This window comes from Aphanomyces astaci (assembly GCF_000520075.1).
Source record: "Aphanomyces astaci strain APO3 unplaced genomic scaffold supercont1.45, whole genome shotgun sequence".
NCBI lineage: Eukaryota > Oomycota > Saprolegniomycetes > Saprolegniales > Verrucalvaceae > Aphanomyces > Aphanomyces astaci.
Window position 1 is genome coordinate 225,210 of NW_009798308.1, and position 25,229 is coordinate 250,438.

Here is a 25,229-nt window from a genome sequence, read left to right on the forward strand (position 1 = left end):
ATACTAATTGGGATTAAAATATTGAAATAAGTGCTGACAAATTGCAATTTTCATTGATTGTGCAAAGTACGTCAAGTAGTAATTATTTAATCGATGTGCCACATATATATCTTATGTTTTGTATGCAGGTACAACTAATATGCCGCTCCGAATGGTAATCGTCTCTCGACAAGGCTGCAAATATTATATGAGTACGTAGTATTAATCCTACTAAATAGAAGTAAATTGGTTCGACTACTGGTCAACAACATATCTTTTCCCGTACTACATACCCTGATGAAGACCCATGATGGTACGTACACTTGACGTGGCGGCAGGCTGTGCGACCTCAGTACAAGGTAACGCAGGATCCACAACGTGGCTGTTCTATCGATCGCAGCAGTCAGTCCACCATCGTTCACGGACCAGATTATGGTCCAAGTGTGTGTCTGAGCTAGTTAGTGTTGGGATGGTTTGAGGATGATTTTGCTGTTGGTCATGTGGTTGGCATAGTGTTGAATGGCGACGACGGCATCGTCGAGTGCGTGGGACGCGCTAACGTCCGTGTGAAACGTCGTCGAGAGTTTTCGAGCAACTTGGCGGCGCATGCGCCATGTGCGAAGCCAGCCTTGCTCCTCAAGGTACCGAAAGAGGAAGAACCCCGAGATGCGCTTGTTGTTGTAGCGCAGGTCCCCGGGGGACATGGCGGCCCACCGGTCGCCAGTGAGGTTACCGTACACAAACAGCTCCGAGTTGGGTGGCATGCACGCTTGCACTTGGCCTGGCAGGTCGCCCCCGACACATTCAAACCCGACGGTCGCGTTGAGTTTCGAGCAGAATTGCGTGAGTTGGTCGGTCCAGTGGGGCTCGGACGTGTTGACGATGTGCTTTACGCCCCACGCGGCCAAAGCGTCTACTTGAGCTTGGTTGCGGACAACACCGATGATTTGGATGTCGTGCTCGGCGGCATGTCGAGCCAGCATTTTGCCTGCATCCAACGACAGGTAAGAACATTTCAAAGCACACGACGGAAGAGGCGTACCCAGTGCCGAGGCCGCGGCGGTGTTGACGATGGCCTTGACGTGGCGGGATTGAGCGATGCGGACAAACGACGAGCACGTGAGGGGGTTCACGAAACAACTCGTGCCGACTTCGAACGAAATCGTTTCTGGGAGTTGAATGCAGAGCGAGGCGTCGGCCACGACGTACTCGGCCCACATGCCCCCCGACGGGACGAGGGCTCCCACGCGCTTGCCTTGAAGCCACCACGGCAAGAGTCCGCCACCCGAGGCGACCACCGTGCCGCTTCCCTCCGTGCCCGTGAACACTGGCAACGGCGTCGACCCAGAGTCGGCATACAACCCTTGCAACATTGCCAAGTTGGACGGGTTCACAGCAGCACATTCGACTTTCAACAGTACTTGCCCATGCCTTGGCACAGGCACGTCGACCACATGAAGCTCGAGGCAAGATGCCAAGTCCGACTCGGGTTTGAAGTTGGCTACACGGCGGACTTGCCGCAACGCGCGCATTGTCAACGGAAGCAGCGCCATCGGAGCGAAAGACAAAAATGCCAGTTGAAGGTAGCCAATCAGACCTCTTTCGTCGGAATGATTGCGTTCGATTTTTGGACGATGCCATTGGGTACGGATGAGCAGACGGTTCTACTGCAGCAATGGAGAGATGGAGGCCCAGCAGCACCAACTTCCAAGCAATAACCCACACTAATGGACAAGCAATGGCTTTATATTGATGTCCCAAGCCCACACAATACCACACTAGTCCTAGCTATGGCCCGTCCATAGGCTGGGTGCCCTCCAGTCCGTTCGCGGCCCGGTGTTTTGTCTGGGTTTCGGCTTCCTTGATCAGCTCTACGCACCAAACCAATGACAGGCTAGGTGGTACATCATCATCACGTTGGTTCGTACGCACCCAGCATGTCTGCCTCGGAGATGCTCTGGAGCATGAGAAATTGCGACTTTTCAAAGCGCAAGTTGTCCAGCGCCAAGACAGTTCGCGCGTCCATGCCCACGCCTAGCCGTCGTCGCAGTTCCAGTTGGTTTTCGCACAGTTCCCTTTTGAAATCACATGTCAGTCGCAAGGGGGGGGTATTGCATGCAATGTACTTTTGTTCCTGGCGCAGGGCAAGGAATTCTTGGCGCTTCTTCCGCAGCAAGTCCTTAACCAGACTGGTCTTCAAGCTAATCGTTAACGTTAGCAGTTCAATCCAACCGTGAGCATTTTCATAGCCCAACAAAAACTCTTGTAGGTACCTCGTGGAGACTCTTGATCCGCCAGTGCCCCGGCTACGACCGCGGGAGATTTCACCGGTGTGCGACCGAAGCTTTAACGAGTTCAAGTGCTCGAGCAGCTTGACTGTATCCCCCATGCCAATCAGCGACGCCGACGGTGTGGCTATAAGGGAATTATGAGCAGGCACATGATTTTAGAGTACCCCGCAGTGGCGACAGTGTTGGTGTTGATCGTAAGCCACAGCGTCGCTTTGTCAGGGGCCGAGACGGCGCGTTGCCCTCCTGGCATGTCGTGATAGAATGCATGATCATCGATATAGTCGATCTTGTCATTAGATGTGGCTACACATACAGTATGTACCAGCGACAGTTTGGACACATCGTCCGACGTTGCCCCTGCCCAAGTGCAATGTCAATAACACCCTAGTAAAAATCAACACAATCCGACAACGAATTACCTTTATCAAGTGCCTTTCTTTCGAGTTTGGCCCAAAACAACAAGAGCAACTTGACTCGCGCGTCCGTGATGCTCATCCACCCGCGCCACATGCTTTGAAACACTTGAATACAGTGCCGATACTTGAGAATGCACTACTCAATACAAAAAGTCGGGTGTACAACCATATCGCACAAACGACAACATTCTTCATACCCGACGAAACTTGGCTTCCTGCAGCTCTTCGATGGACGTGATAATCACGTGCACCGCCAGCTGTCGACGGCGCAACCGATTTTTGCGCACCCATTTCATCAAGTACTTTTGAATCACCAACATAGCGTGCGTGACGTGGCTTAAGCAGATGGCTTGCGACTTGCGTCTCCAAAAGTGCTGGATTCGCTTTGTAGCCCGGTGTTGCTGGTTGGACAAAATACGCCCCTCAGATGCCTGACATAAGCACATACTTCTTGCTTAGCAATCGCCCAGACGAGGCTACAAATTGCTCTGCAACGTACACGGTACAGGGCGTGGAGTTTGTGCGTGATCTTCCCCAGCGCCACCAACAACAAAGTCTTGCGAGCCCAGTGCTGGCGTGCCCGAAGTAGCGCCGCTTGCTGCTTTCGCGCCCCCCATCGATTCACCCCCGCTGCCAACACGTCTGCCATGACGCGATGGTGTGCTTGCATCCGCGCTTTGGCCTCTTCTTGGCGTCGCCGCTCGACTTCAAATCGTTCCTGTCCACCCATTTTGTTACTTATTATTGAATACTTTCGAGAAATTGAACGTACGACTTGATTCGAGGGTGGTTTGACGAGCTGCTTGTTGCGAGCCACGAGGTTGGTGCCGTGATCTGTAATGTGTCGCAGTTTGCGAGCGTCTTCTCGCTTCAGCACGGCTTGCAACTCGTGGGGGGCGATCTTAAAGTGCAAAATGCGAGCCCCCAACGACATGGAGCGGGGGTCTGCCACCGGTACGATGGTTCGCTTTCGAATCATGCTGATTTGAGTGTCGTACCGAGTTCGTCGAGAGCTATAGCACGGCCCCCCACTACAACCAACATAAGTAAGCTGTCGTCCGAAGTTTACGTGCCTTGGACGGGGACTTGGGACGGGTAAATGCGGTAAGAGGGATGTCTTGGACGCAGGCTTGATGCTGCGGTGGCGAATGTTCCGATGGGGCTGCGCATACCCCAGGCCAGGGGGATCGGATGTCAAAGGGGGGCTTGTGGGAGTTCTCGACAGGAACGGAAGTACTTTGGATGTGGACGTAGCCTACCTCATCGTCCGAATATCACAAAAGAGAAGGTACATAGATCAGGTCATCGAATCCACCTCCGAGTCCTGTCGAAAGATGAGCCACGAAGCTATGGGGGAAGACTGTTTCAACGACTCGCGGCGGTGCTTTGGTGTGTTTGGCGTTAACGTTTGAGGGCAGTCCAACACAGACGAGCGTCGACGCGAGGGGGTCGATGGTAGGTCTAGTGATGGCACTGGTGGACGTGAGGGTGTGTCCTTGACGGGGGTCGCTGCGGGAGGGGCAAGTTCAGGATAGTTTCGCCACTCGACGTCGCTGCAACTTTTGTGGTTCAGTTGCTCAAGATGGTACCCATCTCGCACGGTGAAGGTCGGCTTTCGAAGACCCCCGTCGATGTCCTAGTTGACACCCCTGCGTCATAGTACGTACATGCGTGTGTGTGCGAAATTGCGATGTTGCCGCCATTACCTTGGTCATATTTCGCGTGAAAAACGTGGTGTGAGCATGCAGATACTGCACTTTGTAACTGACACGTGAAACGTCAAGTGTTTTATAACGAATTTCACGTTTACAACGTTACGCCTGCCTTTTTCAACGTGGTAGAATTGAGCTTCATCTCAATGTGGCTCATGCTCCATTTGTCCATCGTGGCTTTGCGCTGGTATTCTGCCGTCATTTGCTGCGCCAGTTTCTATCATCCCATGTTGACATCGACTTGCAAATAAATGAACATTGCATACCGTCCGGTACTCGCGATCGATAGCGTCCTTCTTGGCTTGCTTCACTCGGGCGGCCATCTCGGCGGCCAGAGCGTCCTGCGCTCCCATCGCATCAATGTGCGCGGCTGCTTGGCGCTCGGCCTCGAGTCGATTCCGCTTCTCCTCTTGTTGCTTGCGCAGTTCTTGGCCCTGCTCCGCATCCAGCTGCCGCTGCTTTCGCCGCTTCTCCTCGAGCCTCGCCTCCTCTTTTTTGCGCTCGGCAGCCTGGACAACGGCCGCGCGAACTTCGTCCTGCCGCGCCTTTTCTTCGGGCGAGACAACGTTCAGCAGCGCCATGCTCACCCGCTTTTCCTGGCGCTCATATGTCTTTTGCAGGTCGGCTTTCCTCGCGAGTTCTTGCGCCGCCAACCGTTTTTGATACGCCTACCGTGGTTGTGTAGAATATTCACATTGACGTAGTTTTCTCAATCACATTCGATATTTGAATCAATCGCCAACGGTACAGAAATAAGCTGTCTGTTTGTACCTGGGTCATTTCGTTTTCATACTCTTGCAGGCGTAACTTTTCCACGCGCTTGGCTACAAGCACGCCCATGGGTGTCGCCATATTCTTGTATACGAATTCAATTTAATATAGATACCGTCTTGGAGCTTTTGGTTTTCAACCTTGACCTGCTCCACTTGCAACGCTTTAAGTCGTTTGTCTTCTTCCAGTCGCAAGCGTTCGGCTTCGAGGGCTGCCTACAACAGATAAAACTGTCGAGCAAATCGAAATGCTAGACTAAGGTGGTATGAATGGTTTTTGCCTTGGCTCTGTCCACTTCACGCAGCTCGGCTTGCATCTTCGCCTTCTTTTGCCGCTCTCGCTTCTCATGGGCGTCCGCCACCATGCGGTTAATCTCGGCACTCATTTGCTTTTGCTTTTCCTCTTTGGCCGCTTGCAATTGGGTCAGTTGGTCCTACGATAATATCGTGTTGTATTACGACGATGCTCTTTCATATTGCAGCCCCAAAGCCACACACACACCTTGTACTTGGTCAACTCGAGTTGTTGCTGCTCAAAGTACTTTGCACTACGTTCGGCTTCTTGCTGTCGCCGCCGCTGCTTCTCCTCTTCTTGTTGCATCAGACACGAACGGACGACATGCATACTGTTGACCACCGCGTTGCGTTTGGCGACCTTTTCCTTTTCCACTTCTTGGACTTCGAGCTCGTACAGCTACACCACCAATATATGATTAGTTGTAACATTCAAACTTAAAGGGCACAGTGCACTTACCTTGGCCCATGCATTCGGCGGGCGGTACCGTGGGGGTCGCCGTTGGGGATTGTCTTCGTCAATGTCGAGCTCAGCCCCCCTAGATAGGTACAAACGGCATAGAGTTTAGTTGCAATGCCATGGTATGCATTGCTATGGCTACCGGTTGGGCTGTTGATTGGAATTCCCCCCCCCAGCACTTTTGGCGTCTGGGACTGTACTTGCGCGGGTCTTGTCCTTTCGATGACGTTTCTTTTTCCAATCACTGTGGAGGGCATACTGCGCCAGGTCCTTCGTCACGTACCGAATGGCGAGTTTATTGTCTACTGCTGGTTTTTGGTTCTGCTGCGCTTTTTGCCTTTTATCGGCCAAGTGTTGATGCCGTTCAGCTTCCGCTTGATCCTTCAGTTTCAACGACAGCGCTCGTCCTTGCTTCCGAGCGCGAGCATTCGCTACGAGCTGCCGCTGCGCGTTGGTGAGATCGGCCATCACGTTGACAAGTCTCGATTGGACATTGCTATTTAAAGCCCTTGAAGTGGGAGTTTCACATTCCACCAATACAGTAAGTACTAGTACCGATAATAATATCCTTTTGATGAGTACCAGCTTTTGATAGTATGATCGTAAAATGCATAGCTACAACGCGTGAGCAGCTAACTGTTATCACGCCATGGATACGTCTAATCCATCGCTATTTAGGAGTCAAGATGCCCTCGTTAAGCATCACTTCGAAGTATTGCGTTGCCCGTGTGGTTGGAGTTGGCAAACACTCCATGATTTGTGATTTCAGTTCTAGGAGCTTTCGATTACCGGTACAAGTAGATGCCCTTGATAAAGCGAAACATAGATCATGATTGGTTGCTACCTTGTTACTTCGAAGTACTACTGGAGTATGTAGTGGTCCAGCGGCATATTGCATGACGTGGATTGGATTCTGGGCTAGTACTGCAAACAATCGTCAGGCTGACTTTTCGGAAAGATCGCTCCACATCTCGAAGCGTCGCCATTTCAGCCAATCCAAACTTAGAGATCCCCCGATTGGCAGAATCCAAAACTTCCACGAGAATAATGGGGCTCTATTTATGTACGGGCGTTTGGGAGGCAACAGTTCAGGGCTCATGGCAGACAACCGTGGCCGCGTTCCGACCCCAGTGGTCACGACCCAAGTCGATGCGGGATCGTCATCGCGCACGAACCGACATGCGTGGAGCTTTGTTCAGATGAACATGAGTCTGCTCCCCATTGCGCGGCCGCTGCCCGTGCACACAAGTCCGTCGTCGTTGTTGCAGAAGAAAAAGGCATTGAAATGCAAACCTCGCACTCCGAGCAATCACGCTGCCGACAAACCCGCCAGCATTAGTCCACGTCGGCAAGGGGAGCTGATGCCGCAAGAGCCATCGCCGCCCATGCGAACCCTTCGGGAACTTGTGCTCCGTCGACAAGACGAGTCAGCGTCGTCGTCGACTTCGTTTGTACCCCGCCTTCTCAACCACCGTCCGCGATGTTTCAGCGACGATTGTGGAGACACGAATCCTGACCGTGTCCACCTCCACCACCAGCACGACCGCGGCTACGTGAGCGATGTCGACATGCACACCACCAGTTCTTTGCCCGCGATGATCGTCGTCGAACCCAACCCAACCCCCCCAGCCTCGGAAGACGACGACGACAAAGCGCTAGTCCGCGTAAAGCGCATCTTGGAAATCCTGGACGAAGATCGATGCAAAGAAGATGCCATGCACACACCACCGCCCCGCACTGCCAAGCGGCTTCGGCGATGCGATGTGTAACTTCGTTAATTTATGCGACATCGTTCCCCTTTTTGTGTTTATTCAACAACGAGGGACGGATGGGGGCATACAGCGAACAAAATGGTCTTAATGGAGAACGTCCGAAGCGGCCAGCGTGGCCTTGACTTGGCTAGCCAGCACTTCCTTGGCTACAGCCTCGTGGGTCCACAGCAGGGACTGCTCCAGCCCCTGCTCCACCAGCATCTCGTAGCCCTGGATGCACACCGCGCCATGAGCATGTGCTTGGGCCAGCAGCGGCGTGATAGCTGGCTTGTACGCCGCGTCCATCACGATCACATGCTTGCTTAGCAAATGCTCGGGCAGGACAAAGCCGGCGGCGGCGGGAATGGTGCCCACGACCACGTCCACTGCATCGAGGTCCGTCAACGAAGCGACCGCCGTGCCCCCAAAGCGCCGAGCCACCTGGTGATATTAAACAAAATGAGTTATAAGGCCACATATCTATGAACTACTTACGTCGATGGCCTTGTCTAGTGTCCGATTGAACACCACCAGACGCAACCCGAGCTGCTGCATCGCATAACAAGCGGCCATGGCGGTGCCGCCTGCGCCCACAACCAGCGCCACCTTGTTTGATCGTCTACACATTAAAGTTCATATATGTGACAATGCGCAACATCTCAAAGTGCAATGTGACAGACCCAATCGGAGATGACTCGAGTCGAGCTGCGACAGGGCGACCAATGCCTTTCCAGTCCGTGTTGTCTCCCACGAGTTTGCCGTTGCTACGAGTCCGTGGCGCCACGTCATAACCCATATATATCATCTATAGCAAGGGGTACATACATGGAAAGGATCGTGTTGACGGCGCCGATGGTCGCCGCGGCCGCCGATAAACTCGACAGATGTGGGATGATGTCCAGTTTGTGGGGAATTGTCACAGAACCACCTCCAAACGATCGAGTGTGCATCAGTGCCACACACGTGGCAATGTCTAGAAGAAGATCGATCGATATCAACATATATATATATATATTTGACCAGGAGAAATAAAATACTTCGAAATATATATATATATATATCGAATGCCTACCAGTGGAATCGTGCAGCGAATAAATGTGGGGAAGATGCAACGCCCGGAATGCTGCGTTGTGCATCCGCGGCGACGGCGAGTGTTGAATCGGGCTGCCAAACAAGTAGAATTGTCGGCCTATGTAAGAGTAGACAAAACCAAACGCATTATATTTCGTTTATTATTTAAATATATATATATATATATACTGCAAAGTCCTAGTAGTACTAGTAGAGTCCGTGCACAGTCTATCATATATATATATATAAATAGCCCTGCGTTTTCGTGTATATATATTTGCATGTATTGTGGTGAGTTAGCTACTTACTACCTTGGACCATCCCCAAGGTGCGTCGAAGGGACTCAATCTCGTCAATGGACAACTGACCCTAGTGCCATTAAATCAGCCACTCAGTCGTCATGTTCATCAAAGTTTGAGGCATACCGGGGCCGCCGCGACGGGCAGCGCGGCGTGCGTGACGGGGGTGAGCGTTCGATTGAGCACGCGGCTGAGCTTCCCCGCTTCGGTCGTGCACAGAGCGATGCAGGGCATGTCGAACGGCCATCTGTCTCGGCACTCTTGCGCCACTCGGTGGACCATCAACGCATCTGCCACGTCATACGCTTTGAGCACGACCTTGGCAATGTCCACTTGACCATTCCACGCGCACAAATCAAACAGCTCTACGCAATCTCAGTCCTATGCCAAAGAAATATATATCAACATACCTCGGACCCGCTCGGCAGACGACCGTTCGTGGATGGCGTGAAACGAAGCTAAGATTGCAGAGCCCCGCTACACAGGGAAAGTGATATGTGCAGGTTTGCATATGGGAGGATACGTATTTGAAGCTACATATATAAATATATAGCTTCAAATATATATATATTGATATATACCTTGGAAGCAATCAAGTCGAGTTGGTCAGCGGCAGGCCAGCAACATTCCATGTCGATAACTTCGCATCCCAAAGCAATGCCTACACGTTACAAACACGATGAGCTTTGCACTTTAGGAATATATACATATATGTATACAATCGAGGACTAATAAATAATCTAAATGGCAGATATATATATATATATAAATATATATATTTACCAAATTGCAATAGATCAAACACCCGCTTCGAGTCGTTAGGAAAGGCCCCGCCTTGATCCACCGTTCGCACCGTGTAAATGATGGGAAGTGTCGAAGCTGCACGCAATGCCGCCACCTAAATACAGTTCAATGATACAAGTATATATATATCATCAACCCATAAATTCCATATATAGATATGATCAATTCAATCTATATATATATATTCTGTACGAGATCTATATTATACATTCTCCTCACTTAACATATATATATATACACATACACATATATAGAGTGAGAGCAAGCTATATATTGTGTAATAGATCTACGTTCAGCACGCGCGTCGATCACTATATATATATAGAAACCGCTATATACGCAATATGTATATATATATAGAGTGAGAGTAAGCTATATATTGTGTAATAGATCTACATTCTGCACGCGCGTCGATCACTATATATATATATATATATATATAGAAATCGCTCTTCGATCACTATATACGCAATATATATAAATATATATATAGATCAAGAACCCAGCGAATAAATATTATTCCAGCCCACAACGTACTTGGTGGGCAATAAACGGTTTCTCCACCGACTCGAGCAAGTCCACGCGCAGTTCCACGGCGTGCGCCTTGTGAGTGACCGTCTCAATGAGCGTCTTTTTGCTCGTGTAGTGGGGAAACGTGAGCGATACAAAGTACGAGTCTGGCTGGGATTTGAGCGCGTTCGAGTCGAACCGACCGAGTACGACCGTGACCAAGCGCTCAAAGTCGCGATTGATGCGGGGGTAGTCGACGTCTCCAGCCAGCATTGCAAACACAAACGAACTGGACGCGGCAAACAGCGGGGCGCGGCGGTGGAAGACGTCGGCGATGGCTTCTCCGTAGGCCGGTCGGGACGTGTCATGGGCCAGCGCGGCTTGCACATCCGCCAGCTCCCTTTGCAAGTAGATCACGTTGGACGCTTGGGTGAGCAGCGCGACAGCCGCGGCGCTCTCGACGACTCCCCCGCCGCACGAAATGATGGTGTTTTGAGGAGGATCTTTGGCCCATAGTTGCAAACAAGCCACTTCCTGGGCTCGGAACGCCGCCCACCCGTGGACTGCCACGTATTCCTTGATAGGCATGCCTAATATAGGACAGATACACAAAGTGGGATAACGATGTTATTGCTATTGAGCCTACGAACACTAGGGTCCTAGCTAGCTAGCTAGCTAGGTACATACCCAGCAGCAGTGGATGTGCCTCGAGGTACTCGTCCATGTCGATCCAGTGCAGACCCAACGCGGACGCGGCATGCTTTCCCAGCGATGTCTTGCCCACGCCCCGCATGCCAATGAGGTAGATGGTGGACGCTGCCTTGGTTGCAAGAGGTGGTGGAGGGTACGATGGCACTTGAAACGACACGCGCAAGGCCGTGGAGCACTCGTCCCAAAAGGATGGGAATGTCTTATCCGTACACTCTTTGTCCGTGATGACAATGTGGGGCCAGTACGCCCCCAGTACGGCAAATGACATGGCGATGCGATGGTCGTTGTGGCATGCAATCTTGGCCGGAATGTCTAATATAGATAGATATATACCATCAGAATATATATATATAGATGTATCATAAGAATATATAGATATACCATCAGAATATATGTATATATATATATATATTCCAAGTACGGGTTGTATTGGGGTTGGTGGTTGTTGATCTACGAGAGACTTACTCGGAAAGGTAAGCGGCGGCGTGAGGAGACCACCACCCCGTCCTTGGATCCAAATCCCATCGGGAAGTTCGCCGCTTTCGACGCCGCACTTGGCTAATTCTTCCACCTATATATATATATATAATTTGATGGATGCTTTTTTGTTGTATATAATCAATCAACACGAAAAGGTAGTAGAACATTGATATAATACTTCGAGGATTAAATACACACACACTTGGAGCCTCGAATCGCGTGCACATGTATATCTTTTTTGATAGTTTCAAAACCTTGCAATTATATATTTACATATATATTTGATATATATCTTTACCATGACCGCAATTCGGTTGCACTCTTTAACACGTTGGTTGGCAATGCCAGTGATTTTGGTCCTGCCCGTGGCAGCCGCAGCGAGCACCGCGAGTGTCATAAACGCATCTGTCATGGTCTCCATATCAATCTCAATGGCTTTGAGCGACCCGCGGGGCGGCCCTACGTTCGCCATACATAAGTGGTTCCGTACTATTCGAAGCTGTACCTTGCACGTAGGTGCACGAGTCGTCTTGGCCACCCGTGCACCCCATCGCTTCAAGTGCCTTGCCCACGTATATATGAGTTGTATATGAAGACAGACGAGTGATGAATAGTACCGTAAAGAACGCCGCGTCCCCTTGGCATGACGACTGACCCAGCCCTGGCACGACCACCCGACCGCCGGAAATGGCGGCTAACGCTAGGGGGTACGTGGCAGAGCTGGCGTCCACTTCAACATGCACGCGGGGCGGGTTCGAGTAGACGCCTTGAGGCACCACGAATCGATTCTTGGATCCTGTGTAGACATATTGAATCTCCATATATGATAAGACACGAACCCAGGGTTTGCACGTGAATCCCAAACAATTCCATCAATTGCGTCGTCATCTGAATGTACGGGAACGAGGTCGGGTTGTCTTCAGCTAGTTGCAACTCGAGCGGCGCGTCCGCGTACGGCGCGCTCAGCAGCACCGACGACACGTACTGACTGCTCACCTGGGTTCATATAGTCGATTCAAACATTTTTACAAAAAGAAATACTTTTAAAATTATATACTAGTGTCAAGTGTAGTTAGTACATGCATATCCCCATTCCACAATCCAAACACTAGAACCAACAATTCACAACTCTCCCGTAGTCTGTATAATATATATATATATATATATGCAATTTAAACACCTATGAAGGCTTTTCATGTTGATATAAAACCAAAAAAAACAAGCCAATTTAAATAATATAAATAATAGAAACCAATACTACTACTTTATTCAGTTGAACTACAATACATATATAGTAAGTTTATGAAACACGAAAACACGAGGCCTATATTGTATAAACAATAATATGGTCGAGTAAGTATTAAAAGAGCATACAAATTGTGAACCAAATTAGTTCACAAATATTCCGCTCTATCCTCAAAAGTCATAGCTACACGAGGAGGAGCCACAACGTCGCCATAAAATGATTACATATAAAATGGTTATATATATATATATATACCTTTCCAGCCAAATGCAAGACTCCGCCAGGCAGCCCTGTGGGCGAAATCTCCAATGGAGGACATCCCTTGCGGTTCCCATACTCTATCGCACATCCGTTGGCCACGAGCGCGTCCACCAAGTCCGAAATCGGCCGCTCTTGCATGCGGGCGTTGCCTGTGAGGTGGACCTTTGAGCCCGCCAGGGTGGCCACCGTGGTCAGAAACCGCGCGGCGGTCCCTGCGTTGCTCAAGTACCAGTGACTGGGAACGGATGGTGGGAATTTGCCGGCTGTGCCCACGACCACAAGCACATCGCCGTCGTCTTCCCATGAAAATTGAGCGCCCAAGTACTGCAGCACATCCATCATAACTTGGGTGTCGTCCGAGTGGAGTAGCCCCGAGATGCGGCACGTGCTACCGACACACCAAAATAATATTTTAAAAAACATATTGAATCGAGGGTCTTCCAGTATATATATATATTTTGAAATATTTATATATATATCGTACCCAGCCCCCAACGCTGCCAGAAGCAACACGCGATTCGAAATCGACTTGGACCCGGGAACGTTGACAGTCCCCGAGATGGGTTGAGATGGCGGCACGACCAACACCTAATAAAATACCACCAAACACCATCACCACAAAGAAAATATTAATATTATTAATATTAGTCACCAAACGATGGCATTATAATTTCGTCGTGGCAAATCAAAAACCGTTTATAAAAAAACCAATGATTGAATTTATATTTTCATAATAAAAACATTAGATAAATTAAAAAAATATTACCATATATATATATATATATATACCTGGGGCTCCAGCACATGCGCAATGCGCGAGTCTTCCACGGCCACCGTGAACGGATTCGAGTGGACTTTGCCGATGGACGTGAGCAGAATGAGCTTCTTGATCCCCCCCGAGTTCTTCTTGTCCACTTCCATCCTTTCCAGTACGGTAGCCGTGGCCGCACTATGCCATATAGAATCGTCAAGTCAATTATTCGAATCGACAACATCAACCAAAATGTATAGAACAAAGGAGCCAATCAGATTGCAGAAAACCACCCTCACCATCGAAATAGTGTGTGACTTGAATTAGTGTGATGATCATAACCACCACGGACCACTCTTTATATACAAACAAAACTTTTAAAGTCCAACCAATCGATTGATAGATTTAGCGAACATATAATTAAAAAAATAATAAAAGTCCAATAAATGGCTGTAATATAATAAATATACCGAGAAGGGACTCGAACGGGCAGTCCAAATGCCTTGATACATCGAAGCAACCGACCGACCGTCGCCGATGTACACAGCCCCAAGCCTAGGATACAACGAAGATCATAAGTACATATATGACCTATATGTATGCATGTACCTCTGGCGATTTCGGCCTCCTTGACCATCCCGATGGCCACGCATTCGCCATGCAGTAGCTCGGGTTGCATGATCGCTTCAATGCCATGGCCAATGCTGTGGCCAAAGTTGAGGATCGCACGCAATCCCTACCGATGCGATTCGTGGTTTGTTTCAAACGTGTTTTAAACGTGTTTTAAACGTGTTTCGTACGTGTTCTTTTTCATCTTCGTCGACGACGGTGGTTTTGATCGCAATGGACGCGGCGACCATGGAGAGCACCACGTCTTGCTTGAGCGCGAGAATCGCATCGACGTTCGATTCCAGCATCGAAAATAGCGCGTCGCTGTAGATGGCACCGGCCTTGATGATCTCCGCCATGCCTACCACGTCCTGAGCATGAGTCTGAAGGATAGATGGATGGACGGCATGGTGGCGTACCGTTGATGAGTTCGCGCTTGGGCAGCGTCGAGAGCAAGTCCAAGTCGACAAATACACGCTTGGGCTGATGGAATGCGCCGACGAGGTTCTTCCCTGCTTCGACGTCGATGCCGGTCTTCCCCCCGATCGACGAATCCACACATGCGAGCAAAGAGGTCGGGATTTGAACGAACGGCACTCCTACATACATACGCCCATGATGAAGTGCGTGCATGAAGCGGCTATGATGGTGGTTAAGCCTACCTCGCATGTACGTGGACGCGACAAACCCCGCGAGGTCACCGACAACACCCCCGCCCAAAGCAACCACGCAACAATCACGGTGCATGCGCTTCTCCAGCATAAAGTCCTCGATCGCGGCTTTCATGCGACGGTTCTTGCTTGCTTCGCCGGCGGGAATCACGTACAATTCCGCGCGCCGTTTGAAACCTTGCAGCAGCGTCTGCGCATACAACGGCGCGACATTCGAGTCACTCACGACGATGAAGCTCGTAATGTTGGGCAGCAGCTGCAGCAGTTGGCTTGGCACTGACGCCAGGAGGCCATGTCCAACTTGGACAACGTAGTCCTTGCACGGAATTTCTTGCATCTTTGAAAATGAGTCCACGGAAGTGCCCTCACATAGCGTTTGGCCAATCAGAGGTCCCGAAATTCCGGTTAAACATGAATGCAACCGGACATTGTGGCGTAGTGAGTGCTAAGATTTCAAACTTGTACTACCATTATACCTACTTATTGAATACAATAAATAGCATTTGAAAGGCTAGATATTATATGATGCATATATATATCTACATGGATACCTCACATAGTTTGACTTGAATGATGTGGCAGGCTGGATTGCATGTTTAATCGAGAATGGCATATTCTTCTGGCTTGTCGACGCACGACAATTCAAGATGATCATGGCGGCGGCATGGAAGGAGATGAATGTGCTGCAATACAGTACTGTAGCTAACTACAGTAAGGTTATCCCGTGCCGTGTAGCATGACGATAACAATGCAGTTATCCCCAATGCCGTAGCGACCTACCATGTACATCTATCTATACATCTCTAGCATGACCGTGCATTCAAATGGGCATCGTCCAATCTCCACAGATTTCTGTAGCTCGACTCAACGAAGTGGGGCTAATCAGTGCAGAGCACGACTTGGACATCGTTCTTCCCATAACGTTATACAAAAACCCCTCTAGTCAATGCATGTAAGCATGCTGGCAGCACTTCCCTGCGCCGCACTTCGACGAGCTGTCCATTTGTTCCCTTTAGTTAATATGCGTTTTGGGTAGTCCCCCCTCCAATTTCTGTTTACCCCCTACCCACCCCCCAGTCGTTTTTGTCACAAGCGATCCAACATCATCATCATCTTGGTCTGTGGGCGGCTGTCATGGTGTTCTGTGCCGAGTGCGGAAGTCGCTTTGAAGACGACACGTCGCGCTTTTGCGCAGAATGCGGCGCTCCTCGTGAGACGATCGAAGTTGCCATGCCTGCTCCTTCTCCAGTAACTCCAATCTACCCTCCGTCTACGGCCGTGACGTATTCGCCACCCCCTGTGACACCTGCCGCCCCAATCTACACTCCCCCATCCGTGGCGACTGTAGCTCCCGTCAACACGTACCCGACACCATCCACGCCTTCTATCGCTACTTCGTCTGCCAATTGTTCGTCGTGTGGCACGCTTTACGCTGATGCGACCGAGCGCTTCTGTGGCGACTGTGGGCAGCCTCGGCAATTCGTCCAACAAGCGACTGCTGTACTTGACGACGACGACGAGGATTTGTTTGGCGCACCGCCGTCGTCCGCATCTTCGATCCCACCACCAACCCCGTTCCACCCACCTAGTCCCATGCTTGAAGCACAGGGAACAACACCCCCATCATCTTCTTTGGAAGTTCCCAAGCTTGGCAATTACCCTGGTGCAGCACTTGTTGCTGCGCAGTTGGCTGGACTCACTGGTATATCCTCCTCCTCCTGCATCCTCGACGACGTTACACGATGCCATGTAGTGAAATCGTCCAAGCCCGCGGCGCCCGCCCCCGTGGACGTGCATGGGACTGGCGCGGGTATCTCCATCCTAGACGTTGTGACTGCTCGCGACATGGACACGCTTCCGATTCGCCATGCCATTTCCACAGGAATCGACCACAATCGGTCTCGTCCGAGTCATACCTCGGGGGCCTTCCACTCCACCCCCGTCCGTACAACACACACATATACATCCGACATGTACATACATCTAACACAATGGAACTACAACAGGTGACTCCGCAGTGCACAGTGCACCAAAATGTCCAGCTAGGGCCATCGCCAGAGGAAGCTTTCTACGCATCGCGAACGCTACCAGACTCGACGGAATGGACCGCCTTGTTGCGGCAACACCGCCATGCCAAGACCCAATTCACAGGTCGCTACAGGATGTAGTACGATTATTAATCACGTTTCTGAATGTTATTGATTGAATTTTAAAAGTATTATATTGTCCTTCTTTTACCCAAAATGTGGACTTTGTGCGGATTCTTTGCCAACTCTATCGATTTTTTGTATTGACTTTTGTATGTCAAAATCGTCCAATGTTACATTAATTGAAGTCACACACTAATTCCATGTTGGATTGGCCGAAGAGTGGACTTAATTGGCTACTTGATTCGTGATCTGGATTTTGATTGGTTGACCGATTTGGTGCTGCTCATTCGATTGTGAGCACCCTACTTACTCCAAGTTCGAATCGACTGAACAATATATATATATATATATAAAATTACTGTTAACGACACACTGAAGTTTATGTGTATGTCTTATACTCCATGTATTTTGGCCAATCCGACGCAGCGATTATAAATCAAGTGGTTGGACTTGTCGAGATGGAATTTTTCAAAAGTAATCCGACGTTCAGAATATAGAATTTACATCAATTCCTCACAAATCCATCGTTTTCTGTATATATTTATAGTTGATATATTCTCATCCAATATGCATAGACCCTGCGTTTCCGCCGTCGTTGGCGTCGTTATATCGCGACCCTACGCGCCCCATGACGCCCCCAGGAACGACCGCTCTCGACTCGGTCGTGTGGAAATGGAAGCGCATTTCCGACCTATTTTCCCACCATGCGTACGTTCGTTTCCAATGTCTCTATAATATGAGTTAGTCAATCTATATATATATATATATATATATATTGTGCTTTCGAGTGAAATTTCACTGTGTTGTGGTTTCTGGTTGGAATTTAAATCGATTTGATTGGCTACTTCAGATGAGCTCAAAATTATTAGCCAATCAAAACCCATTTCTCAATGAAAGAAGAATTCAACCAATCAGATCGATTGTGGATCGGTTTGGTCGATTCGATTGCACCGCGTCCCCAAATTTGTATCAAATTGACAATATATTATTCATTATCTTTATAGATATGTCGAAGTCTCGATCTTGGACGACGACCAAAAACTCGTGTGTGGCATCGCCATGAAATCCCCGGCCGAAGCCGAGAGCATGCTCGAAACCATCCGCGGTCAGCAGACCCAAGTCATCGACGCCCGCTTCCTCCTACGAGCCACGGACGCGGTCACGGCGGCGCTGCACAAGAAGCGCACTGAGCATTTCCTCAACCTCACGCGACCGTTGATGGAATCCATGCAAGAGCGAGTCGCTGATGGCAGCATCACCAAGTACGAGCTGCTGTGGCAAAAGAGTCTGCTCGACGCATACAAACCACTGGTCTTTGCCGGCGTCGGCACTCCCTATGGCTACCGTTTGGACGGTTGGAATATATATATATATATATATATATATTTAATTATTTTTGTTTAGGCTATGGGACGTCAGTGTCCAAGGTGCAAGTGCTCGTGCCAATCCAGTTCCAAGCCCAACAAGTATGCTTGTTTGATCGAGAAATTACGTCTGGCGCCAGCTGCAAGCCCGGACGTCTGGCCGACGGCTACTTGTTTGGAGCGCTCTCGATGCTGTCGACATCCCCCACGGCACTCTCGCAGTTGTTTCCACGTCCGTATCAACGTTTGAATATATCTCGCTCTCTAAATATATATATATATATATATATATATATATATGTTTTTGACATTTTATTTGATTCATTTTTGAATACTAGTGTTTATTCTTCTTATTTTTCAAATTTCGATGATTGTGTTGGTTTAGATTTGTTTCTTATTTGTAGCATGGAATGTATTGGCATATTTTACAAGATTTGAGTATTGTAAGACTTGATTGTTCTTTCTCAATTTATTTTGTATCATTTTTCAAAAGTTTAGTCTATTTTTCAATATTTTACCATTGTAATGAGCAAGATTGCATTATTATTTTGGTAATTTTATGATTATGGTAAAAGCTTTGAAATATATATTAATTTTTTGATAGGACTCACGGGGGATTTGGTGCAGCCGCACATGGTGTGGCCGAGTCCGCACGAGTTGGAGCAACAGTACAACGACGAGGGTGTGTATTGCGTTCGGTTCTGGCGCAACCACAAGAGTTACCTTGTGAGTAGTACATAGGAATGCAAAGATATATATATATATAAATTCTGGACTCTATAGCTTGATAATCTATACGTCGAGTGTTTATTAGGTGGTCGTGGACGACTATATCCCGTGCAACCATAACGGCAAGCCCGCGTTTGCTTCGTTCACTGGCACCGCCTCTCGCTTTGAGATTTGGTCTATGCTTGTGGAAAAAGCATATGCAAAACTGTATGGCGGGTACGACATGATTGTGGGCGGCCAAGAGCTATTTTGCCTGCAAGACCTCTACGGTGGACTTCCGTCGTCGTATCCGTACGTTTTCGTATATGGCTTTAGTTGATTTTTATATACTAATCATGATTAGAACAAGCAACCTCCAAGCGAATGCGAGTGCTCGGTTGAGTCAGGTAACGACGATTGCTTGAGATTTTCTGTTTGACCGGCGGTAGCGTAGTCGTTAAAACGAGGGAATTTGATCGGCTTGACCAACACGACCAACCACTCGGTGGCGATGCCGTTGGGCCTAAAGGCAGGGCATGCGTACGGCCTGGTCAAGATTGCCCAGCTGCAGGTCCAAGGCCAGCTCGAGACGGTCGTGCAGCTGCGGAATGTATGGTCGGACGCGTCAAGTGATGCCGCGGCGGCGGGGGTGCCGTGGGCCCGTGGGGGCGCCGACTGGAAGCAGTGTTCGCTCCATCAAAAGCAGCGCGTGGGGTACCAACTCGCCGACGACGGCACGGTACAGACAGAAATATTATTTCTAAAGGGATTGATATATTATTGCTATGTCAAGATAGGACGGTTTCCCCTGACTAATATTCCATTGTTCATCGTTCACTGTGGAAGTTTATATATATTTTAAAACTTTTGTGGTATTGTTATTTTTAATGTACTCGTATTTTTTTAATTTTTTATCACATTCACACATCTATGTATCTATTTCTATTCGTATTCTTATTATTTTTTATAGATATACATAATATATATACGAATGAATGTGTCGAACGTAGGTGTGGCTGACACTGGCGACGTGTTTGGCCTTGTTTTCCACTGTGTTGGAGTCGAGAAATGTATATCAGTTTCCGTCGGTAGACCCGCGGGATGTGGACGCGGTGCCGTTGTACGTGCATGTGATTGCAAGTGGATGGAAGGGCGTCACGTGTGGCGGCCGCGAAGCCATCCACTTGAACCCGCAATTTCAATTCACCACTGCAGGTACAGTACATATATATATATGTACCTGAATATATATATATATATATGTACCTGAATATATATATATATATATATATGTAGTAGTAGTGGGCATGTGTTCTTTCATGGCAAAGTATACATTGTGTGTTGTACTCAAAATATATTTCCTCCTGGTTGAATGAACCGCCGAACAATCGCCGGACCTTGGAAATTTCATATAAAACTAAATTGAAGAGGTATCTTTATGCCTGCAATACTACAATCCATCTTTTCAGCCAATCAAATTGCAACCTGAATTCTTTGTAGCCAATCATACTCCTTTGCTCGATTAGTTGAAATCCCCCAAAATAGCCAAATTTGACTGTGAAATTATGTACAATATATATATATATATATATATGATGGATGGTAGACGCGACAGACGTGGTGGTCCACGTCGAGCAGCCATGCCGACGAGCCAACATGCAAGCCGACTACCCATGCTTCGTGGCTCCCGTGGTGGCAGCCCACGCAGTCGTCGGCCGCCGCAAGCTGGACGTGGCCAAGGACGTGATCGCCACGGGCACATTCGTGTCGAATCGCAGCTGCCTCGTGGAGCTATCGCTGCCGTCTGAGGGGACGTACGCCGTCATCCCAGCCACGTACGCGCCGTTCGAGTCGGCGTTTCAGGTCGTGGTCGTGTCGCCGGTGCCCCTCGCTGTTGGGTTCGTCTCAGACGACGATATCCCCGTCTGCAGTGTGTGTCGCCAGCCGTTGAAAGGGTCGTACAGAACGTACACGTCCCCGTACGAACTAGTAATACTAGTTAGGACCTGTGCATCGTCAGCACGGAATGGATGGATGGCAATGTGATGATTGGATGTGTGTATGGGTGTATGTATATGCAGGGATGGAGTAGTCGCCGAGCATGTATGCCAAGGCAGATGTGCCGATGAGTACCGATCGATGCATGCGCCAGTGTGTGTGGACTGCCGCGAGCGCATCGAAGTGGTCGCGGGGCGCTTCTCTGGGCGCCTCTTCACGTTGGAAGATGGCACGTCATGTCATGCAGAATGCATGGACAACTATCGTATCCGCCATGCAGATTCGTGTGTGCACTGCCACGACGCGATTGTCCAAATTAAAGGTACAGAGCGGATACTGTATATATATTCAGTTGGAGTTTGTTGCTTGTTTAGTAGGGTTGCAAAAATAGTACTATTAATGGTAGTGAACTATATATATATATATACTGTATATATATATATTGCAGAACAATAGAGATGTGTTATCACTCGTAATATCCTCGGGTGGTTTTGGTGGAATAAACCAACCCCACATAGTTTAGGAAGTATTATCGTTATGCATTCGTATTAGCCAATCATATTGCAACCTGCATTCATTTTATCCAATCATACTGCTTTGTTCGATTTCTACAATCCCCCGAAATTGGCACATATGGGTGAAAAGCCCAATCCCATGTGCAATGAATACTGTAATTTGGAGATTGCCCTGTTTCAATAGGAAAATTCGACGGTAAATTCTTTGCGCTGGACGGCGGAAAAGGCAAAGTGCATGCCGAGTGCATGGAGGCGTACCAGCTGTCGATTGCGAAGAAGTGCCATGAGTGCGGGCTGGCCATCGTCAAAGGCGGCCGCTTCGACGGGCGGTTCTACCAGCTCTCTGGCTCGGAAAACCAGGTGCTGTAGAGATAGTTGAACCAAATATATATATATATATATGTAATTCGAGGGATAGGTGCATTTCGAATGCTGGGAGGCGTTTCAAGCGAGCGCTGCCCCCAAGTGCCGCCACTGCCGCGAGCCCATCTTGAAGATCGAGCCCAAATTTGACGGCCGCTTCTACGACCTCAACGACGGCTCGGGCAAAGTGCACTTTGAGTGCTGGGATGCGTTTCGACAGTAGAGTTGACAAGACCGAAATAACGAACCAAACATGATGCCTTTTTACACTTTGCAAGAAAGCGAGCACGGCAGCTCGATTATTTCTTTGCAAACGTGCATATATATATATATATATATATATTATATATATAGTACTACTAAGAACTACTGATATTATGTATTCAATTCGAAGTTGGAGTGGGTAGTCCAATCGAATAGCGGCAGCCCAAACGCAGTCAATCGACTAGCCAATGAAATATCTTCAATCATCCCAAATCCCAACCAATGGAGTTGGAAGGGCAGGTAGCAGCAGCAGCGAGGTGAGTACCGGAAGTGAATTAATTCTGACGGCAGAGGAGAAACTGGCTCTAGATGTGCCAGTTCCTCCAACAGCCAATCAAATCTTAGATTATGATTGGCCACGACATCCTGTGATGTTTTGTGACGAATCTGCGCTGTCTTCTACTACTGCGCTGTCTTCTACTCTGAGGAAAAGCCTCTAGAAGGCACAAAAACCTCCTACACAGCTATACACCCTGTTCTAGAGAACATCCCCACTGCCCTGTCAGTCAGGTAGCAGCGTCTGATACAGTAACTAATTCATTTTTATCGAAGGAACGAACAGAAAATGTGCTCGAAACGGTCGTACGAAAAAAGTTTTTGAAATGGTGGAATAATTCATGGTAGCTTAGCTGACTGTGAAAACCATTTCAATGCAGCAGGAGTAAAGGCTGTTAAAGAAGATTTTTGCATTTCCCCAAATTCCTCAACCCTAGACCACACCCCAGCACCCCTAGAACCCACCACACATCGCCACACCATCACACATCCACACACCCTCTCGTACACCCACACGCATCGGCATCAGAATCAACCCTAGAACCCGGCTCGTCACCCCCCAGACGAGCTTCATTGGAGTGTCGCACTCAAGGTGTTGCGAGTGCCAAAAAAACACGAATCCAGTGAGTTGATTCTGACACAAGCCATGTCTAGTTTATGACGACACACGTTGCAGTGGGTGCAAATGACATCAGGACAAACGACTGAGACGATTCACAAACGCAGCTTCCGTCGAAAACTCACTGTGTCGTTGTCAGTTTAAGTAAATAATTCAAACCAAACGGGAGCAAAAGATTGAGAGAGAATAAGCCAATTATATCCAACAAAACAACTCAAAACCAAAAATAGAAAATATGCCAACATAAATCATTTGAAGGATACTTTATATCCATAGGAGGATAACTCAACCACCTTCAAAACACGTGAAAGCCACAAAGCCTCCAACCACACGCATCGAGTATACAATGGACAATACCGAACGTTGAGAGTTTTCAACAGAGTTGCATCACATTGCCAGAGAATGTGGGTCGAGAATCCACAAGTGGTAGTACACTTGACCAATCCCAACGCTACGTGGGTCCACGGAAGATGCGACCCCGTCAAAATGGGAAGCGAGAGAAGAAGAGTCAAAAAGGTTCAGATGCAACTGACGATCCAAGCATAGCTGGGGGGCAGTCAAGTCCTGTGCACTCGACCACAGGTGGTGGTGCGCTTGCAGCTGTCTCGCCAAAAACAATCATGAAAAGGGAATGTCAAAGCAAGGACATTTCACGAGTGTGAACTGGCACACTTGTGCCTGCCTGGCCGGACGCCACGTCAGCTTCTCTGATGCTCTGATGAGGATTGAATCCCTTGTGATTGGTTGGTATTCTTCAAAATCAGCCAATCCAAATACAATATGTCGAGTTTCAGCCAATGGGAGACTATCCAGACATTGAACTGCAACAACATTATCCGGAAACCGAATCTCCACACCCATTCACATTTTCAACGTCCAAGCAACATGATCGCAGGTGCGTGGGACGGGACGACATCAACGGCTTCGTCCTACACGCCTACCAAGAGACAAAAGCTCTCTCAACCGAGTGGAGCAACGATGACTGCGACTGCTGCACCGACGACTGCAATACCAACGACTGTTTCAACTGCATCAGCTGTTGCATCAGCTGCTGTGACTCTGCCCACAACTGCCGATGATATTCGCCACTTTATGAGTGCTATTGACCTCCACGACGTTGCACGTCACTTCGACAACAAAGACGACGATGTCAATCCCTATTTCGTGTGCGACGGCGTTTCGATTGCCGCGTTCAATGCGTACGTTCGTGGTCAGGAAAGACTGCGGGTCGGACTTCGCTTTCTCCAACTCAGTGGCGATGGACGTCTTTTGATCGTCGAGCTTCCAAATTCAACAGTACACGAGAGCACAGCCTGGGAATTCGGACGCGAATTCTACAGAGCGACAGTAAATGATCGCGAGGTTGCAAGTCGTGGCTCAATGACAGCGAGCAGAGATGCGCTCCCAGACAAAGAGGCCGACGCGAGTTTTGGGCCACGACGAACCACGCCACATCGAAACGCGCCACCGCAAGGTCGTACGATTGCTGATTGGTTGACTCTGGTGGTGGAAGTTGGCCTGTCTCAAACTTGGCCCCAACTGATCGCTGCTGCCACGTGGTGGTGCGGTTATGCTGGGATTGAGTACATCTTGCTGCTCAAAGTCAGTGCCGATGCGACGCGGTTTGAATACCGTTTCTACGACATCGTCACACCTGGGGTACTTCCCGACGTGCCAACACGCGGTTTTCAACAAAGCATCAGACCGGATCCACGTGCTATCAACATCGAATTCAACATGCGCCGCATCTTGTCCATCCCCCCAAATCAACCGCTTCCTCCCGGAGTGAACCAAGTCGCTGTTGTGAACCTCCGCGACATCATGGATTCTGTCATCAGAAGCATTTGAGAAGTGGATTTTAAGGCTCGAGCACTAATCAAAAGCAT

The 25,229-nt window shown here is 48.9% G+C and overlaps 6 protein-coding genes across 11 annotated transcripts; 3 read left to right on the forward strand and 3 right to left on the reverse strand.

Annotated features, from left to right (window-relative positions):
* Positions 1 to 60: 60 nt before the first annotated feature.
* Positions 61 to 1,543, reverse strand: H257_13100 (hypothetical protein). Its single transcript, XM_009840537.1, has 2 exons — positions 1,022 to 1,543; positions 61 to 967 (listed from the first exon to the last, which is right to left on the reverse strand). The coding sequence occupies exons 1-2, from the start codon at positions 1,530 to 1,532 to the stop codon at positions 438 to 440; spliced, it is 1,041 nt and encodes a 346-aa protein (XP_009838839.1). The 5' UTR covers positions 1,533 to 1,543; the 3' UTR covers positions 61 to 437.
* Positions 1,544 to 1,707: 164 nt separating this feature from the next.
* H257_13101 lies at positions 1,708 to 6,390 on the reverse strand (the record flags this gene model as incomplete). Of its 2 annotated transcripts, XM_009840539.1 has the most annotated exons (21): positions 1,708 to 1,850; positions 1,912 to 2,054; positions 2,106 to 2,180; positions 2,253 to 2,394; positions 2,435 to 2,513; positions 2,593 to 2,627; positions 2,690 to 2,822; positions 2,884 to 3,117; positions 3,186 to 3,404; positions 3,459 to 3,717; positions 3,760 to 3,941; positions 4,002 to 4,322; positions 4,393 to 4,437; positions 4,505 to 4,615; positions 4,665 to 5,066; positions 5,170 to 5,222; positions 5,285 to 5,384; positions 5,450 to 5,602; positions 5,671 to 5,862; positions 5,923 to 6,001; positions 6,065 to 6,390. In XM_009840539.1, 21 exons carry the CDS (start codon positions 6,388 to 6,390, stop codon positions 1,768 to 1,770), a joined length of 3,366 nt encoding a protein of 1,121 aa, XP_009838841.1. In that variant the 3' UTR covers positions 1,708 to 1,767. The 2 variants fall into 2 exon arrangements, with proteins under 2 accessions (XP_009838841.1, XP_009838840.1); XM_009840538.1 differs by having other exon boundaries at positions 3,459 to 3,941.
* A 599-nt stretch (positions 6,391 to 6,989) lies between these two features.
* H257_13102 (3-phosphoshikimate 1-carboxyvinyltransferase) lies at positions 6,990 to 15,431 on the reverse strand. Of its 3 annotated transcripts, XM_009840541.1 has the most exons (25): positions 15,078 to 15,431; positions 14,835 to 15,014; positions 14,607 to 14,776; positions 14,416 to 14,542; positions 14,277 to 14,361; positions 13,845 to 14,004; positions 13,540 to 13,643; positions 13,050 to 13,443; positions 12,388 to 12,544; positions 12,166 to 12,344; positions 12,054 to 12,111; positions 11,847 to 12,007; positions 11,534 to 11,639; positions 11,045 to 11,380; positions 10,385 to 10,947; positions 9,827 to 9,941; positions 9,625 to 9,704; positions 9,454 to 9,520; positions 9,170 to 9,408; positions 9,056 to 9,113; positions 8,746 to 8,862; positions 8,499 to 8,646; positions 8,354 to 8,437; positions 8,169 to 8,292; positions 6,990 to 8,114 (listed from the first exon to the last, which is right to left on the reverse strand). In XM_009840541.1, exons 1-25 carry the CDS (start codon positions 15,421 to 15,423, stop codon positions 7,779 to 7,781), a joined length of 4,494 nt encoding a protein of 1,497 aa, XP_009838843.1. In that variant the 5' UTR covers positions 15,424 to 15,431; the 3' UTR covers positions 6,990 to 7,778. The 3 variants fall into 3 exon arrangements, with proteins under 3 accessions (XP_009838843.1, XP_009838844.1, XP_009838842.1); XM_009840542.1 differs by lacking the exons at positions 6,990 to 8,114; positions 8,169 to 8,292; positions 8,354 to 8,437; positions 8,499 to 8,646; positions 8,746 to 8,862 and having other exon boundaries at positions 9,005 to 9,113; XM_009840540.1 differs by lacking the exons at positions 6,990 to 8,114; positions 8,169 to 8,292; positions 8,354 to 8,437; ... (5 more) ...; positions 9,625 to 9,704; positions 9,827 to 9,941 and having other exon boundaries at positions 10,333 to 10,947.
* On the forward strand, positions 6,992 to 7,720 carry H257_13103 (hypothetical protein). Its single transcript, XM_009840543.1, has one exon. The coding sequence runs from the start codon at positions 7,020 to 7,022 to the stop codon at positions 7,689 to 7,691; it is 672 nt and encodes a 223-aa protein (XP_009838845.1). The 5' UTR covers positions 6,992 to 7,019; the 3' UTR covers positions 7,692 to 7,720.
* Positions 15,432 to 16,176: 745 nt separating the features above from the next.
* H257_13104 (hypothetical protein) lies at positions 16,177 to 22,463 on the forward strand. 3 transcript variants are annotated; one of them, XM_009840545.1, is made up of 15 exons: positions 16,177 to 16,788; positions 16,840 to 17,027; positions 17,093 to 17,237; positions 17,812 to 17,944; positions 18,241 to 18,590; positions 18,641 to 18,832; positions 19,205 to 19,326; positions 19,415 to 19,620; positions 19,673 to 19,715; positions 19,763 to 20,047; positions 20,319 to 20,523; positions 20,915 to 21,287; positions 21,390 to 21,628; positions 22,006 to 22,181; positions 22,240 to 22,463. In XM_009840545.1, exons 1-15 carry the CDS (start codon positions 16,221 to 16,223, stop codon positions 22,405 to 22,407), a joined length of 3,393 nt encoding a protein of 1,130 aa, XP_009838847.1. In that variant the 5' UTR covers positions 16,177 to 16,220; the 3' UTR covers positions 22,408 to 22,463. The 3 variants fall into 3 exon arrangements, with proteins under 3 accessions (XP_009838847.1, XP_009838848.1, XP_009838846.1); XM_009840546.1 differs by having other exon boundaries at positions 20,915 to 21,628; XM_009840544.1 differs by lacking the exons at positions 22,006 to 22,181; positions 22,240 to 22,463 and having other exon boundaries at positions 20,915 to 21,733.
* Positions 22,464 to 24,228: 1,765 nt separating this feature from the next.
* On the forward strand, positions 24,229 to 25,191 carry H257_13105 (hypothetical protein; the record flags this gene model as incomplete). Its single annotated transcript, XM_009840547.1, has 1 exon — positions 24,229 to 25,191. One exon carries the CDS (start codon positions 24,229 to 24,231, stop codon positions 25,189 to 25,191), a length of 963 nt encoding a protein of 320 aa, XP_009838849.1.
* Positions 25,192 to 25,229: the final 38 nt, after the last annotated feature.